Source organism: Hetaerina americana, unplaced genomic scaffold (assembly GCF_022747635.1).
Source record: "Hetaerina americana unplaced genomic scaffold, ioHetAmer1.1.p SCAF_13, whole genome shotgun sequence".
NCBI lineage: Eukaryota > Metazoa > Arthropoda > Insecta > Odonata > Calopterygidae > Hetaerina > Hetaerina americana.
The window spans coordinates 12,791,282-12,808,222 of NW_027286403.1; the positions used below are offsets into that span (position 1 = coordinate 12,791,282).

Genomic DNA, 16,941 nt, shown 5'->3' on the forward strand with positions numbered 1-16,941 from the left:
TGTTCATACTCTACCTTTGCAGTATTCCAGTGATTCTGAAGTTCATGACAGTAATGATAACCGACATGATGAGTGGCAATGTTTTATTTTGGTTGGAAAATGACATTATTCCTGCTTTAGGAACAATTGCTGGCACACCAGGTGTGAAAAATAATCTGCATGATCCAAGAAATTTGAGTGACATAGTTTGTTTAGTGGGGATGACCTCTTTGCAATAATGGTGGAGATATCAGAATGCTCACAACTGCAAAGAATCTCTAACAAGTTTGGAGTGGTATGATATAAACATTGGAGAAATGCAAAATTCGTTAGGATTGGTTATCCTAATGGGGCCCCCGCATAAAGACAGCCGGATCAGTGGACCATCTAACAGAAAAACATATTGCGAGAAAGACCATGAAGTGTTCAAAGAAGACAGTGCTGTATTTGTTGAACAGTGCCTTATTCATTTCTCTTATGGTGTATGCGGAGGTCAATAGAAAATCAATTGTGTATTAAAAAATCTCGCATGAATTTGCAAGACACTGGGTGAGGAGAAGAACCCATCTCAAACACTCAGGCAAGAAACATTCACATTTTTCCTACAAGGTGTGCACCTAAGATGGACCTACAGGGAAGACTTTCTACAGGCATGAAAAAGCATTAAGTGGAGAAAATAGTCTTTGCTGGAAGCAAGAAAATTCCTCAGAGACCTTTGAAAGTAATGCAGGCAAGAAAGAAGGAATGAGACTCGCTTTATTTGTGGATTATATTGTGTTTCAATTCATAGAGGGACATGTGTTGCACAATACCACTCTAATTGTTTACTCTAGTTTATGATATCTACGTATTTAAAGTTTCATTTGAAAAATATATATTAGTTCAGGAGTTTTGTGTTTTTTATTGAATGCTTATACCTTTAATTAATTAGAAAGAAATTAGAAACAATTAATAAGAAAGAGAAGAAAATGGCAGGCCCCAAGGGCTGGTGAATGTACAGGGCCCCAGAACACAAAAGTGTGAAGCTGGTTGAGGGTCAGGGAATACTAAGTATGTGTGTGAAGCTAAAAATATACATTATGAGTTACAACAAAATGCAGTTAATATCTTTAAAGCGTTACTTGGTCGATTTTTTCATTCTTTTTCTTAATGTTGTATGGAAAATGTTCTTTCTTGGTGATTTATGATTCAAGAGGCTCAGCTATCCACTTTTCTAAGGAGTCGAGGTCTACTTGAAACAAGGGACTTGTTCACTTCATGCTGATGTTCTCAGAAAGGAGAAATTGAGCTACTTAAAACCATTTAAGACCGACTAGCTCATTTTGCCTCTACTCCAATTTATTGAAAGTATGTACAAGTATGAGTTAACCATCTGCATTTGAGCTAAATCTGAAGCTACCATAAGGAAGATGGTATTTCAAAGCCATAGAGGGAAAGAAACATTACAGCCATCACACACCATTTATAAACTTTTTTATTCCACCCCGTATGATAGCTTTTCTTTTCCTTCCCCTTTCTTTGACTCTACAGTTTTTGATGCCTGATAGTTTTGTTTCCTATTTGTGCGTGGATGACTTATTTAAATTTCTTTTTAATTTATGATTCAGCATTATAAATATTGCCGGCAAATCTTATGCTCATAACACTGAGGTATGCAAAAAAGTGGGGAAATTGGGCACAGAAAGAGTATGAAGCAGGGGATTTGGGGAAACTTGGACTAGTGACCAAAATGTGGGTACCAACCACTAACCATTGAATATATTTCAGTGCCCCATAGGTGCCCATTCACTTTTTATGCTGGTAGTTCCCACTCCTACCATAAACTTCTGTCAGTGAGTTCCTACCTGAATGGGACAAAGCAGCTCTTTCAATTTGGTTTCCTTGGACGGGAAGGGACACATAAGCTACCCCTTCACCCATTTTAGGAATAACAACAATGGGCATACAGTGTGTGCAGTGAGATTGGATTTTTCTGTATTTTGGGGTGTCTGTTGGGCCTTCATTCATTATTCTTGTAATATAAGAACTAGGAGTTAAACTTAATGAATCTTATGCAGGAACCCAAATATCTGTGTGCGCAAAATCTTAGCTTTTCTCCCAATAAAGATTGCACAGGAGGGTATATTTTTAAAATGGTCACATAGTTTGGAGAGGTGCTCCAAATCTAACCTGATTGATGGCCCTTGATGATGAAGCTACATTTTAAATAATGATTGAATCATACAATCACCTCAGATGTTCCATTCGTACCTACAAAGACGATCCAGGCATGATTGTGGTCATGGACAGCAATCTTGAATGGCCAGCAAAAGTTTTGACATGTACTACAGTCATCTCCTTTCAACTTGCATAGTTATGTGTTATCAATTGTGACTTGTGTAATTGGAATTGGCTGCTTTCATTGCAAAGACTGTGGCTGAATAGGTCTGGTTATTATAGGGGATAAATAAGTAGGTAATCCACTAACCTGATTGCCAACCAAACAGTGACTTGATAAAGATGTGTTTGATAGGCCACTGGCAAACCATCCTACTGGGAAGAACTGAGGAAATTCTCTAAGCTATAAAATTTCCTTAACAGTTTCCCTTCCAGCCTTCCCACCCAGTAACATGGGTTGTGCTGTGTTAAGGATTTTCATTGGAATTCAATGATTTTATTAGAGTTAATCAGGTGATATTGTAATGAGAAGAGGCATAGTTGTACTTGAATTTTTAAAAGTCAATATTTTATTTTACATAATGAGATATTATAAATGAAGTTGGTTTTAAATGACAACCTATACAAGCCAACAAAACCTAATGCATTAACTAGAGTACAAGTTGAAGACAAAATATAAATTATTATCAAGCCACCAATTCATTAAGCGTTAATATAGGATAAGCTTCCATTATAAAATTAAAAACATTACATTGAAAATACCACCAACAGTGACCTTCACACAAAATAATACATTGTAGGAATGATAACATATATTTAATTATTTGCTGCAATTTCATTGATTGCATTATTAATTCCCAATAACTGATCCAAAAAGGATTTATCCTTCATTGCCATTGCTAACTGAGAGAGTAGATTATAGAAATCCCCTCCTGGTATCCCTAACTGCCTTCCTACTTCATCTACAAACTCGAACTCTTTCTGTGCACTTTCCATTTTCTTCCCCTGAGCCCCAATAAACAATGAAAATGGGACCTTATTTTGATGTTTTGTTCCTCCCATTTGGTAGAATATAGTAAAACCTGCTTTTTGGAAATTTGGTTGGTTTAATGAAAAGTAAAGACCCGCTTCTAAATGCCCTTTGGCATCTCGATGAAGGAGGGACTTGAAATCATAAACAAGATTTCTCCGCTCAGTAACAGACACAGGGTTTAAAAATGGTTGTCCAACATATACAAGACTTAGATGCTCTGTAACTTTTACTCCTGGCTCACAGCCTTGAGCCTCGTCAATGCATTGCACAATGGGTCTCATCTCCTTCACTTTCCAGACTACATAGGCACCACCACCACATGATGTGTAGAGGTAATCCTTTTTACAGTGAGGCTCCTCCATTTGAGTGAACCAACCTGGAACAACAAGAGCATTATGAATATTTGGTTAATATGTAGTCATAAATTTGTGTTAAATCTAAAATTTAGAAAATTGAGTTCAAAATCCTGCAGTAGAAAAACACGCAAAACATGCACTTGCTTTCCTTAAGTTTATTTTGATTCCAGATTAAAATCAGCTACTAGCATACTTACATTTGAGATTAATGAGGAATACAGATTGATGCTTAGGTAGTAATAGGTATAGTTTTAAAAATTGATTTTGATTAGTCCCCATATCTAACAAAATTCTTCCATTTAAATTTAGTTTTTAGCTTTGAAAGTATAATTAGACAATCTGGACTGCCAGACCCTTATATTTTAATTAAATAAATGGTATGGCAATTTACAGTTTTGTTTATAATAGACAACTAAAAACGTTCATTTGAAAGGTTTTCAATTTTTCAAAAATGTAAGATCCTACCCCAAGATGGTTTTAGTAACGCTACCGGGATGTGTAGAGTTTCCAACATAGAAGTAACAGAGTTTCAGGCATAATATGGTGAGAATGCTTCATGATGAAAGAAAACACTTGGCTTTTCTACATAAAATAGCTTAAATAAGACCTAGGTGTCACTACAGCATAACATCTTCAGGTAAATTACAATCATTGGACAACATACACATACCATGATGTAGAAGGGAGAAGGAAAGGGGAGAAGAGAACAAAACAATGGCTAAAAGGTGGGAGAGGGGACCTGGAGAAGGGGAGCTGAATTGGGGGAGAGAAGGAGGGTTGGAGGATTGACGAAGGATGATTCTATCCATTAATGGCATGGTGGTTAGATGGAGGTTCAGGAGAAATCACTAATGGCCTGGTAGAGGGTGGGTTGGTGATAAGCTGGTTGGCTGGTTGAAGGGTTGGTCATAGGGATACGTAATAATGGGGAGCAAGAAGGATATAGGCTGTTAATCCCACCTCCCCTCACCCCCAACACCCAACCAGCCCACTCTTTTCCTCTCCCCTCCTCTCTCCCCCAGCATGGTGTATGTGTGTTGTCAATGACTGTAATTTATCAGAAGATGAGATGCTGTAATGAAACCTAGGTCATATTAAAGCTATTTTATGTGGAAAAGCCAAGTGTCTGCTTTCATCATTTCAACAAATAGGTTTCTCCTTATCTCAAAAAGTAGGAGGTAGGGCTTAAACTGATTAAAAGTATAAGTATTTGCATTTAGAAAAACAATTAGCTTTGGCACTTCTCATTTTCATGCAATTTACGTAAATCTTGTTTTACTTAATGTTACATTTAAGCATGTTTGTTATGAATCAGTTATAGCTTTATCAAGGAATTACTTGTTTTGCTTGATGACTGATCAACATCACCAATGTTCATGCTATAAGCCTTAAGAGCATCATTTATGGCAGAAAATGAGAAATCATTAAACTATATAGTATGACATTTGATGGCAATGGTTCCAGAAACCTTGTCTATGGAATACATATGCTCACTGTTTTTACATTAACACATTCAAATATTTGCTGAAGTTCCTACTACTGCCATAAGCTATTTCCTTGTGTTGGTTACTCTTTGAGCCATTCCTCATCCCATTGTGTTGAGTTTTATTCAGAAGGATACAATGCCCTTATGAAATTTCATAACACTCTTCTTAGTAAGTTTATGATACATTACAGAGCATTCAAAAAGTAGTAATGTAAAAATTGCTTAAAGTCTAAATTGTTTCCAAAAGAGTCAATAGATTAACCATTTAAAAGCAGCCTATCAATGTGTCGATATTCCTTTTGATGATCCTTCAGTAATGGTTTATCTCCGGCAACTTTAAGTAGACAGGATAACTAGTTTTCAGAAATCACCAAATATGCAAGTGTTTAACATAAATGCATTTTTAATTATCATGTCTCAAATGCCATAAATCCAAGCAGACATGCCTATGTTGGCTTATTGGCTATGGAGAAGATTTCTGCAAATGCCATGGCATATTGATACCACAGAATCATTTTAAAAAGACTAATGCATACACATACATCCAATGTTATTTTTGAGAATTAGACAACTGTTCAAGAGCTGTACTTGATGATATGCCATCAGTACAGCAAAAGTTGATGTATTTTTAGGATTAGTGTAGGACTCAAAATATATAATACATGCCTGTATGTGGATAGCTGCAATCCTGCATTACAGTTATAACCCGTGCAATGTGGTAACCAGGATCCAGTAGCAAGACTCCTTTTCGTCCAGCAACTGAAATTTTAAGTCCAACTAATACATGCTCCTTTTCGGCAGTCCATTGGCAGGGTTCACCTCCAGTCCCAACATATCTCTCAGATTCTTCAATTGTCTGATGAAAAAATTAATATTTTACTGAAATGTAGGCTTTCAGTTAAGCCTTATTACATGTTTGGTCTTTATTGAACAAATATATGCTTTGGAATAAAAGGTCATGAAGTCTTCTCATAGTTATCATTATTACCTCTTCACAAGAAGCCAGGAAAAAACTTTCTTTGATGTGTGAAAACACTTCTGATAGCCGCTTAACGAGCTCCAAGCCTAAGCCTACACATGTATGATGCTCTGCAGTGATGGCTGGCTGATACTTTCTAAAATAACCTTCCAAGTCTTGCTCATCCCAGTCACTTGAAACAAATGAATCATAAAACCTAGAGGAAAATTAAAATAATGAGTGTATAATAAAATGAATTTCATTTTGAGATCAGAATCAAATAGTTCAATTTCATTTGAATGTATAAGCTTAATTTTAGGAAAAGCTTTGCATGGATTTTGTTCCCACCATCAATATTTCCTCATTGAAGAGAAGCAATCCTCGATTAACCCATAGAATTTCAAATCTGAATTAGTTATTTTTACCAAAGTATATTATATCAATAGAGTTTGTGAAAGAATGGTTCAAGGCTTGAATTTCATGCAAACTGCTCAAATTTGCTCACAAATCACATTGCAGCTACTTCCTGAGGAGTTTCAACAAATTCGTACGGGCTCACATGCATTTTTTCCACTAATATTCAAATTTTAATCATGATACCTCACCTTAAGAAATTTCCCACGGTGTTGTAATTGTGTGCCTTAAGCAACTGCTGAACTTGGAGCTCCATGTTAGAAGCTAGATGTTCATATTCTTCCACATCAGAGAATTCGATTTCCTTTGGCTGCCTTCTACCCCACATTGGCAATGGCAAAGGCCTTTCCACCGGCCACAATCCTCCGGCCCACCTCTTCACCTCCTCCCAGCACCAGCGTCTCTCTAAACTGGTTGAGAAACATCCATCAGATTCCTCGGGGCCGCTTTCCCAGCTCCACCACGAAGGGCTTGGGCTTCGGTTCTGAAGGCTCTCGGCGGACCCGGAGGACCCGCCATCCTCTTCATCTGCCTCATCCTCGTCGTCTTCGTCATTTCCCTCGCTGCTCACACTTCCATCTTCTGAAGAGCCTTCTTCCTCTTCTTCTTCGAGTGGCCCCTTTGCTTGGTTCGACCATTGCACGCTGGATGCTACTTGCTGCTGGGATGGTTTTGAGGATTGTGGCCGGGGGCGGGAGGCGCTGAGTTCTGCATTGACGTCCGAGAAGGGCGTCGGGAGTCAACTCGGCCATTCGCTGCCCCAACGGCCAACGGAAGGACCAGATCCCAGCCTTCTTTCTTCATCGTCTATCTCCGACGGTGTCCAGATCGGGACTGCCTGCCCTGCCACTCCTCCGCGGCCCCGCCGGCGGCTAGTCGGAGTATAACTCCTCTTCTCTCGATCTATGGGAAAAAAAAGGTCGCAAGCATTTATATGTTGGCTTTCGTGATTATCCTTCATGCTCAAGACTTGTTTTCAACGAGTCATTTAAGTAATAGACTCCCCCGCGTATTGTTTTTACTTACTTCCAGTTTGAGATTTGCGCGGCGTTATATAGTGAAGGGATGGAGAAATTTAAAAACATCACTAAATAGGGGCTACATTTAATGTGCTATCGATTAAATTATGTATTAGTTGGAAACTTTATTCATTCTCTTTGACTCCCAGTTGAGCGAGTAAACGGTCACAAACTGTTTCTTATGGAATTCAGTGTATGGACTCCATGACTGCCCTCTTTTCTAAATCTCCTTATCCATGTCGCGGACGATCGTAGGGAAAAGGTGCACTAGGGGGAGGATGGGTAATAAGTGCACCTTTCAACGAACTCATTTTTTTTCAGTTGCTTAGGCAAGTTGTCGCAGGAAACAACCGACACCATGGGCGTCTTGCCCCCTGTTGGTAGGGATGCCAGCCCAAAAACTTCCCCCCGTGTGGAAACCTGACCTATCCGCATCTCTTTGGTAGTATTTCTTTAACTTTGAAAAACTATTGTATCTGCAATAACTTTCAATTTTGAATCAAACTTATCACAATCTAATAACATTTTATAACAATATCTCTCGTCTTTATCTTTTTACCTCCCTCGAGTCCTCCCTCACTAGTACACTGCAGGGCCTCCCGTCCCTTCATTGTCATGTAGTAACATACCCCAAATAATTTACCTCTCTACATATTTTTTTATGCTAGCTATTGTCACCTCATGTCGAATTTCATCCCCCCTCTACTCTCTACGTTCTTTGACTTTACATATTCTTAAAAGGGGTAATCCAAATATGGAGCGTGTGAAATCAATAGCTCGATCATGGGGTATATCCTTGACGCTCTCTCTTGGAAAATTGATAAAAAGTGTCATCCAGGAAAAATATATATTTATTTTCGCGTCGATTTATCCCTAGCCCAGCCAAACCCCATCCCCAAAAACCTTAAATTCACCTCCCAATTCCCCTTCTTCCCTACCGCACAAGAGCCAAATTTGAGACTTTCAATCAACCCATGGATGGAATTCAATCGCTGGTAATGGGGCCACTACCAGCAGGGGAAACCTGCAGCTATTTCTCCTCTGCCTTGTTCGAGAACCTCTCTCTGCGATTTAAGAGCGGAGGGGTGAGGAGATTGGCGGTAGCCTGCCCTGCCTCGCTGCTCAGTCATATTTCCAATGGAACTGCTTCTCCTTGCCACTCTCGCAGCACGCCAACGGAGAGGAAGGAATACTTTCAACCGTTGGACTTTCGGATATCTGACTGCTTATAATTCATGCTTGTGAGCGAACATCATTAATAACATTGAAGTGCGAGTATGTCCGTAGGTTAGGAAATAAAGTTTAATCCTTACCCCAAAGTATGTGGGGTTTTTACGGGGTGCCAAATTTAATTTTTGGATATTAAAATCAGGCGAAGATAAAATTTATTTTTAAGCAAATGGTCTCTAAATGCAAAGATCTTCAGTAATAATTGACCCTCATCACTATCAACAAACAAATTGCGTAGTTTCAGGCATGATGTTGGGGAATTTGAACATAATAATGAACAAATAGTAGCACTTTTCCACTAGATATTTACTTACAACCGGTCGTTGGTTGGGTTTATTTGAAATAGTGGTTTATATAAATATCTAGTGGAAAATTGGTACAATATGTTTATTACTATCATACAAGTTATAAAAGTTTATATAGCCTAAGCATATGAAGTATTTATACCTTAATAACAGAGACGAATACTACTATAATTTTCCTTGAAATAATTATTTAGTGGAAAATTGTAGTAGTCTTCGTCTCTGTTATTATGTAACAGTCCACCACATCACTCCTGAATCTGCAATTTGTATTATCTATGCCTTAATTAGTAAATAACGCTGTTGAAGGATAATCAGGGTATGTTTTTCCGTAGGAGAAGGGGTAGCATGATGCTAAATTTTACCAATATCCTCTAACGAGTGAAGGTGTGGTAGCCTAGTGGTTAGAGCGTTCAGTAACTGACCAATGAGTTCAGATTTAAAATGCGGGTGAATCTGTTTACCTTTGGATTAATGCAAGCTGTTTGGTTTTTTCCGTTGCCAGGTCTTGGTGGTACAGGCTTGGGAACTGACTCCGCGATCCTGATGTGTGCATTTCACGCGCCGTGGGTCCTACGACAGCACAAGTTCTCCTCCATTCTCAACTTTTAAACCAGCCTTTGGGTTGGGATTTTAGTCTTAAATGTGGATAACGATTGAAACTGATCCAACAAGTGAGACGTTTTTCTTAACGCCTGTAAATAATGAATTATGTACGCTGGAATAATTAACTAGTGCAATTGATATTTCACAATTAGTTCACGCCTAAACGAAGCAAATGATAATTTTTACACCTGGGTACCTCACAAAATATCTGAAAAACCATTAGTTTTGCTAGTTTTTCGTGCATAATACGCGAAAAATAGAAGTAAGTTTATTATCTCGCTTCCTTTAGTATAATTAGTCCCGCGAGTCTCCATTTTGTAAATTTGCCTCACTTTTTTAAAGGAGCAGATGTTTGTGTATGCACATACATGTATGGGTCACATTTTAATAAATTATAAACTATTTGCAGAAACTGTTTAAATATATCACCACCATCAATTATAGATTGATAGTAATTTACTCTAAGCTAGATGGTTACGATGGCTTTTAGAACTACTACTTTATAGAAAAGATACTAATCTACCATATAACTTAATAGTTGAACTATAAAAAATGTTTTATAGGCCACAAGATCTCTGGAGGAATTCTTCTCCAATGCAAAATGATGGCAGGATTATCCCCGAATAGCACTCAAGTCTTATGCACACACTAGGATGGGCTAATTCTTCGCATGGGAGGACGCGCAAGATCAATTATTTAAAAAAATGAACAACGGGCCCGACGAGATGGTCTGCATTTCCAAGCGGGCTAAATGTCCCGAGCACAGCCCCACCACTGCATCCAACGAATCAATAGTGAGGACGGCGAGGGCAAGACGGGGCGAGGACGGGTAGGCGGGGTGGTTGAAGGTAAACCTCGAGGGGAGGACGGAATGTTGAATGGGGGAGGAGTGGCTGAAGTGGACCACAAAAATAAGTGGTGTCTGTCCAGTGAATTGAATGGAAGAGGAGCAATGAGCACAGCAATCGTCGGAGGGTTGTCATTTTCGGTCGAGTAGAGGAGTCATTAGTAAGAGCCGAATATTAATTATCTTATCCAGCCGATTTTTTTCGTAAAAAACAAAAATGATTGAAGTGAGCCATATTAAACTATTGAAGTCGTCTGGTATATTTTAAACGCAGCCCACGATTGAGAGATCTTATTCCAAGGGAGGAGCACTATCCAAGAATACTTACCTAGCGTTATTGTCTTTTAACTGAATCTTCGATAATTTAAAAATTTCCCTTTCGCTACGTACAACGAAGAGAATTTCTGAAAAGAAGAATGGTGAACCTAAGATCATTTAATGAAGGATTCATAGGCGTTATTCCACACTAAATATTTTTTTTATACCTAGAATGTAACTAACTCAGTAACTAATTCGGAAAAAAACCTGAAACTAATTCGACGTGCTTAAGAATGTCATACTCTGGTCACGTCCCTGTGAATAAATGAATCAATTTAATTTTTATATTAATTTTTAAATACCAGGCTTGTTGACATAATTGGCAAATAGTGATTTCGTTCACATTTTTCTAGGAAAATCCACGAAAAACATTTGCGAGCAATGATCAAAAACACACCGTTTGTAAGTGCTGCTCTCGTTCCGCATCATATCTCCGCATTATGTGTAATATCTGTGATGGAAGAACTACTGAAAATGGGTAGTACTTACTCCGTCAATATCTCTGGCACGTTTGACAAGCATACTATTTAAAAATGGACATTAACTGTATGCCTTACAGAAATCGTTTGACTTCCAGGCGCAATGCATTTAAATTTCAAAGAATTCGATTAAATTTTCTTTTCGGTTCGTGTACAGGTTTTTTTGATTGACCTCTATGATCTCATGATAAAATACTCGCTGAAGTAATTTTTCAAGTCAAACTTTAAACTTAGATAACTCACTATTTTTACGCGATACGGATTACAGTATTTTTCCTTCGCCGTGATTAGTTGGTAGGCTAAGAGTACCTATGCAAAATTTTTAAGTACAAACCTTTTAAATGTATTAAATTTATTTAATAAATGCAACGATTAATTATTAAATCAACGATTATTCGAAGGAGCTACCCAAAATGTAATCTTACTTGAAACGGAAGTTAGTCTATGTCGAAGGTGCAGTAAGAGGGCGCAAGTAATTTAGTTGTTTGAATTCACGTACCTGTATTTATCACAATTTTCTACAGCAGAAGATTTATCGTGTGGTGGAGGAAGGTTTACGAAAATAGCCGTGCCACGGCAGCCCTGATTGTGAGGTTAATGCGTATCCCTTAGTAACTGCTTCATCTGATACTTTTGAGCGATCTTCAGATATGTTCCATTTAGCTTAATAGGCCAATCCTTCCAGGTTGATGAGTGCCTTCTACGACAAGTAACTTCGCGAAGAAAAGGAAGTTTTTCAAATTGTGTAAATGGGTAAAATATTATCGTAATTGGGCAAAAACCTTTTCTAAAACTCTTTTTATTACTATTTAATTTCTCTAATATCACTTTAGTACGGAGATTTTTTATGCTTTCGTGCATTTTTTTTGCCGATGAATATATAGTTTTAATATAAGATTTAGCGGTCTAAGTGGGTTATTTTTTATGGTTTTCTATAAATGGGGGAACTAGCGCATTATTAGAGGATAGCAAACTAAATGCTATCGTATTCTTACAAATGCACCTAAAAACGTATTCCATTCAGCCTCGAGAGTGATAATGCTCTTGCTCCCACCTACGTTCTTCATTTATCCGCGATAAAAAAATGGCAGAAGGGTTTCTCTTCAAAAGCAACCAACCTGGCGTTTCCACGAATTGTCATTATTCAGCACTTCAAGCAGGAAGTCATAATACTTTTAGGAATCTGACACAATGTATATTAATAGATTGCACATATAAAAGGCACTGCTTAAAGCATCTTATGCTATACTATAATATTTTAAAACTTTCTTTCAAAAACGAGGAACACTTGGAATTTTTACGCGCAACATTTTCCCTTCCATTAATCAACCTAGAAATTTAAGACCCTTAGCTCTGAGGGAAATATTTGAAGATGATATTATTTATGAGAAACATTACTCTATGCTTATGCTATTAAATTTTTCTTGTAAAATTTACAATGTGAAATAATTTAAACTTTTTGCTTTACATGAATAAAATGCTTTTCGCATTGCGACATGGAATGCCTGACTTAGTAATGGGGGCTAAAATAATGAGGAGCTTTAGTGCTGAGTCGACAGACAGACGTTGCAATCAAAATGTATGAGCAAAGCAAATTCACTCCAAGCCCATTAAACGAATGGCATATCGGTCGTATTCATTCACAGTCCCAAAAGTTTCCTCCTCTTACGCTTTCATGGGCCGTTGAATTAGACGAACTAATTCCAGTTATTTTTTCCCCATTTTAATGAAGTCATTGAAACTAGCGTCAATTTATTTCACTATGATTTCACCCTTCACTTTCCACCTCTATACCTATTAACGTTATCTCTTGGAAACAGAGAATTTCGCTCTCTTATGCATGACTCGCGACGCAGTGTCTACCATTTCTTACCCTCGCACACGTCCATATGAAGTACGCATACTCCCAACGCGATGGAATGGCAGAAATATCGATTTTCGTTATTTCATTCCCGCGTGCCTGCCTCTCGATTTCTCTACTGCTGGCCAATAGCAAAATTTTCATTATTTCAATGTCAAACATATGCGAGTCGAGGGGCAACAAATGTCTATTTTACCGCCCATCTGTGTATTACTAAGTTGCCACAGAGGTTCCGTTTGGGGACGGGATTTGGCGCTTACCCCTCCCTACCCAGTTGAACAGTAATGCATGAAAAATTAACCCAATACCATATTAATAACAAGGAAGTACACCTAAATTGCAGGGTAAGAAGTAAAAACTGGACATTCATGGAAATAAGTTCGTTTACCACTTTTAGAGGAACATATACTATAGTGGGCTGCCAAGCTATTAACCCGACGAAAGGTCTTCCCAAAAACATCTCGCAAAAAATGACAGTGTCAGTGTTGACATCAATTGTTAACTGTCGTGTTGTTAAGAAAATCTAGTTGCTGCAACAACTACCATCGAAATTAATTCTAAGCGCCGCGAGCCATTTTCATGTTCTGGAATTTAGAGCCGAGAAAAACATAATGAGGTCATTGTTAAACGATCGCCCAAAAAACTTGAGTTACAAACCTAAGTGAAAAAAAAGCTCACACGAAACATTCGTGAGGCACTTAAGTGGTTCCTCAAATCCCTCCAGCGTTTCCCAAATGTGTGGCTCTTCATCAACATCTTTTCTAAGTGCAAACACATGTCGTCACAAGTGCTAATCTTCGAAACGATGACCGAGCTCTCAAATCAATCGTAGAATTGTCAGCTGGCTACTGCAGTGCGTAAATACTGTTGAACGGGGTGCTCCCATGGAAGCGAAGTCATTAGACCGAACGCTCGGTTTCCTCAACGGGAATAACGTTTCTCCTCCCCGTTCGGTGACTAACATGTGGAGAGACCAGTGCGTCACATAGAAGGGAGTCCAAGATAAGGGGGTCGTTTAAGTACAAATACTATGCGCGTATGAATGTGTGTTGTTTTATTCCGTACCACATTACAAATAAAGAGTTATCCCCTTTATTGCGTCAAGAGGGTAACTCTGCATTGCAATTTTGATGGAAACTCCATATACATGTATCCATGTATGTATGTATATATATATAGAAAAATATATACATGTATATATACAAATATATATATATATATATATATATATATATATATATATAAAGCTTAATAAAATCCATAAATAGGTCGGGTGTCTTATATATATATATATATATATATATATATATATATATATATATATATATATATATATATATATATATATATATATATATATAAGACACCCGACCTATTTATGGATTTTATTAAGCTTTTTTTTATTGAGCACTTTTTACTCAAATTCCTATAACAACATTCGATTTTTGTTTTCCACGCGCTTTTTTTATCTCAATACACTGCATAACATATAAGTGAATTCGACTGGAGTGAAAAATCAATTCGTGAATGGAAACAAAGTCTGCTCATAGCCAATGACGTATTAGAATTTTTTTAAATTCAATTTTTAAAATGTCGTCAACGTTATTAAATTTTATGCTACGGATGGATATCAATTCTAAACAAAAATCTTACAAACTAATGAATCCGACATTCAGTTGAAAAATGATGAATTGAGTAAATTAACAACTTAGTGCCAAACATTTGTATTAACAAGAAAATGAGAGCAGACCACGCAATTTAAGTTAATTTCCCTTTGTTCGATGGGTAAGCAATTTATTGAATGTATTTACTGAGTGTCACAAACCCCAGATATCATTGAGAACGGGTACACATTCGATGCATTACATCCCTCCGGTAGTAAAAACGAAGAGGGCGTTTGCCACGTAGCTCTCTTTTGGGTCTAACAAAAAACCAATGTGATAGAGCACTCGGAAGACTGGAAATGTCCAAAAGGAAAAAGACCATACTTAAACATGACAAACCTCTGTCGCCAAGAAGGAAGTTGACGTGGACATTTGCCAGCGTCTCTCTATAAATTCGCCAGGAAACGGACTACGTTAAAATGCGGGCCAGCCAGTTAGAGAGCTTCAGACCAAACGCGCACACCAACCGGACGATAAGGCGCAGCAGATTCTGACGCAAATATTATGCGTGAAATAATGCCTATAGGAATTTCATCCCGTTCCATGAAATTTTAATTAGTGAACAGATATATGATCTCATGTTGTGAAAATTTGTTTATTTTTACATGCATGATACTTGAGATACTTCACAACAGAAAACTATTGTCCTTATTTTATCACCTTACTCAGGAAAAAACATTTAATATCTAGGCAGAAACATTTCCCTTAACTTTTGATTAAATAAGAAGTTCAACTCCAACACGAACAAGATATAATGGAAAATTATACAGAATCAATAAAATGTTTAATTCTTGTTTTTGAATATTTATATTTTACGAGAAAGGGTAAACCCTAATCAAATTTGAAACCAAGTTAGAGGTAAAATGAAACAAAAAGCACAATCCTTCTCCCTAGAGAGTCAATAGAAACAAGTAGTGCTGGATGCGGAGTGATGCCGCGTAAAAAACGCGCAATTTATTCGATTTAGTTGCGTAGTATACATTTTTTTACTTCAGTAAATGATTTTCTTGGGGTATACGTGAATCTTGATTGAAATTAACAGAACACGAAAGTAATAAATCCTCTACATTCGGAATAATGCTTTCACCAGATCGTTAATAAATTTTCAGGAACCTTAAATTTGAATGATGTTTCTTTATCAACGCTGAAACTTAACTATTCATTTCCGTTATCCGAAATTACAAACAGAAAGAATGCGGAAAGGCAGCACTCACTGCCCTGACTCAATTGACCAATCGGGAGTTGCCAATCAGCGCGCATAAAAAGCACATCACATGCTGACACATGCGTACTAGTGCTCTCATATAAGCCACGAGAGAGCACGTGAATTAAACCACTCAACTCACCCATACAACGTAACTCCAGCGGGTAATGTTCTTCCTCTACTCTCTTCTGTTTCCTCCTCCTCCCTAAATATGTAAGGACTCTTCTCAAACCCGAGAAGACACCGACTGCTCAAATGTTTTATTTCCAAGAAATGTCTCGAGCGACTGCGCTCCCTCGCGTTGACTCGTTAGCTTGTCTCGTGCGCTGGCTGCCAGAGTCGCACACGCTCTTTATATATATAAATAACAGCTGGTAGATAAAGTGGGACGAGAGCACCCCTTCCACCGCTCCCCTCCTTGCCGTTCTCTCGCTCTCCCGCCCCTCTAGCAACGCTTGCCCAATACCATCACTCCCCTCCCCGCTCCACCTCCCACCCACTCCCTCACATCACACTCGTTCATGCCCACTCCAGTCCTCACTTCCATCTTTCATGGCACAAGGCCCCCGTTCTTATCACCCCTCTCGCCCAGCAAGCGAATCAGTCTCCCGCTCTTCCGAGAACCACTGAATCCTTTCTCCGAAGTGGGCCGCCTCGCAGGGTGGGAGCGCGGAGCGGCGAAAACACAGCAGTCAGTCCCTCTCCCCGCGATGCTCTTTTATTTTCTCTTCTCTCCTTCCGCGCTGGACAGTGGCCGGTCTGAGTGCTCCTGCTGCTACTACTGCTGCGCCTAGCGCCCTCCACCGATGACTGAACCTGCACGCGTCGCCACCATGCCGTCGGTGGCGTCGTGACGCCGTGACGTCATGATCGATATGCGCGGAGACATCGGAGGTGGGGCAGTCGCGGGGCTCAAGGGGGCGGGAGGGCGGGGCGCGCGCGGGTGGGAGGACGTCGGCGGGGGTTATCGGGGTGTGTCTGTGTGTTCGCAACTGGGGGGTTGGGTGGGGGCTTTGGTGGGAGGAGAA

The 16,941-nt window shown here is 38.7% G+C and overlaps 1 protein-coding gene across 1 annotated transcript; it reads right to left on the minus strand.

Annotated features, from left to right (window-relative positions):
- Window positions 1-2,682: 2,682 nt before the first annotated feature.
- LOC139686101 (uncharacterized) lies at window positions 2,683-16,347 on the minus strand. The gene is made up of 5 exons (XM_071583270.1): window positions 16,056-16,347; window positions 6,575-7,286; window positions 6,000-6,186; window positions 5,678-5,867; window positions 2,683-3,545 (listed from the first exon to the last, which is right to left on the minus strand). The coding sequence occupies exons 2-5, from the start codon at window positions 6,709-6,711 to the stop codon at window positions 2,953-2,955; spliced, it is 1,107 nt and encodes a 368-aa protein (XP_071439371.1). The 5' UTR covers window positions 6,712-7,286; window positions 16,056-16,347; the 3' UTR covers window positions 2,683-2,952.
- Window positions 16,348-16,941: the final 594 nt, after the last annotated feature.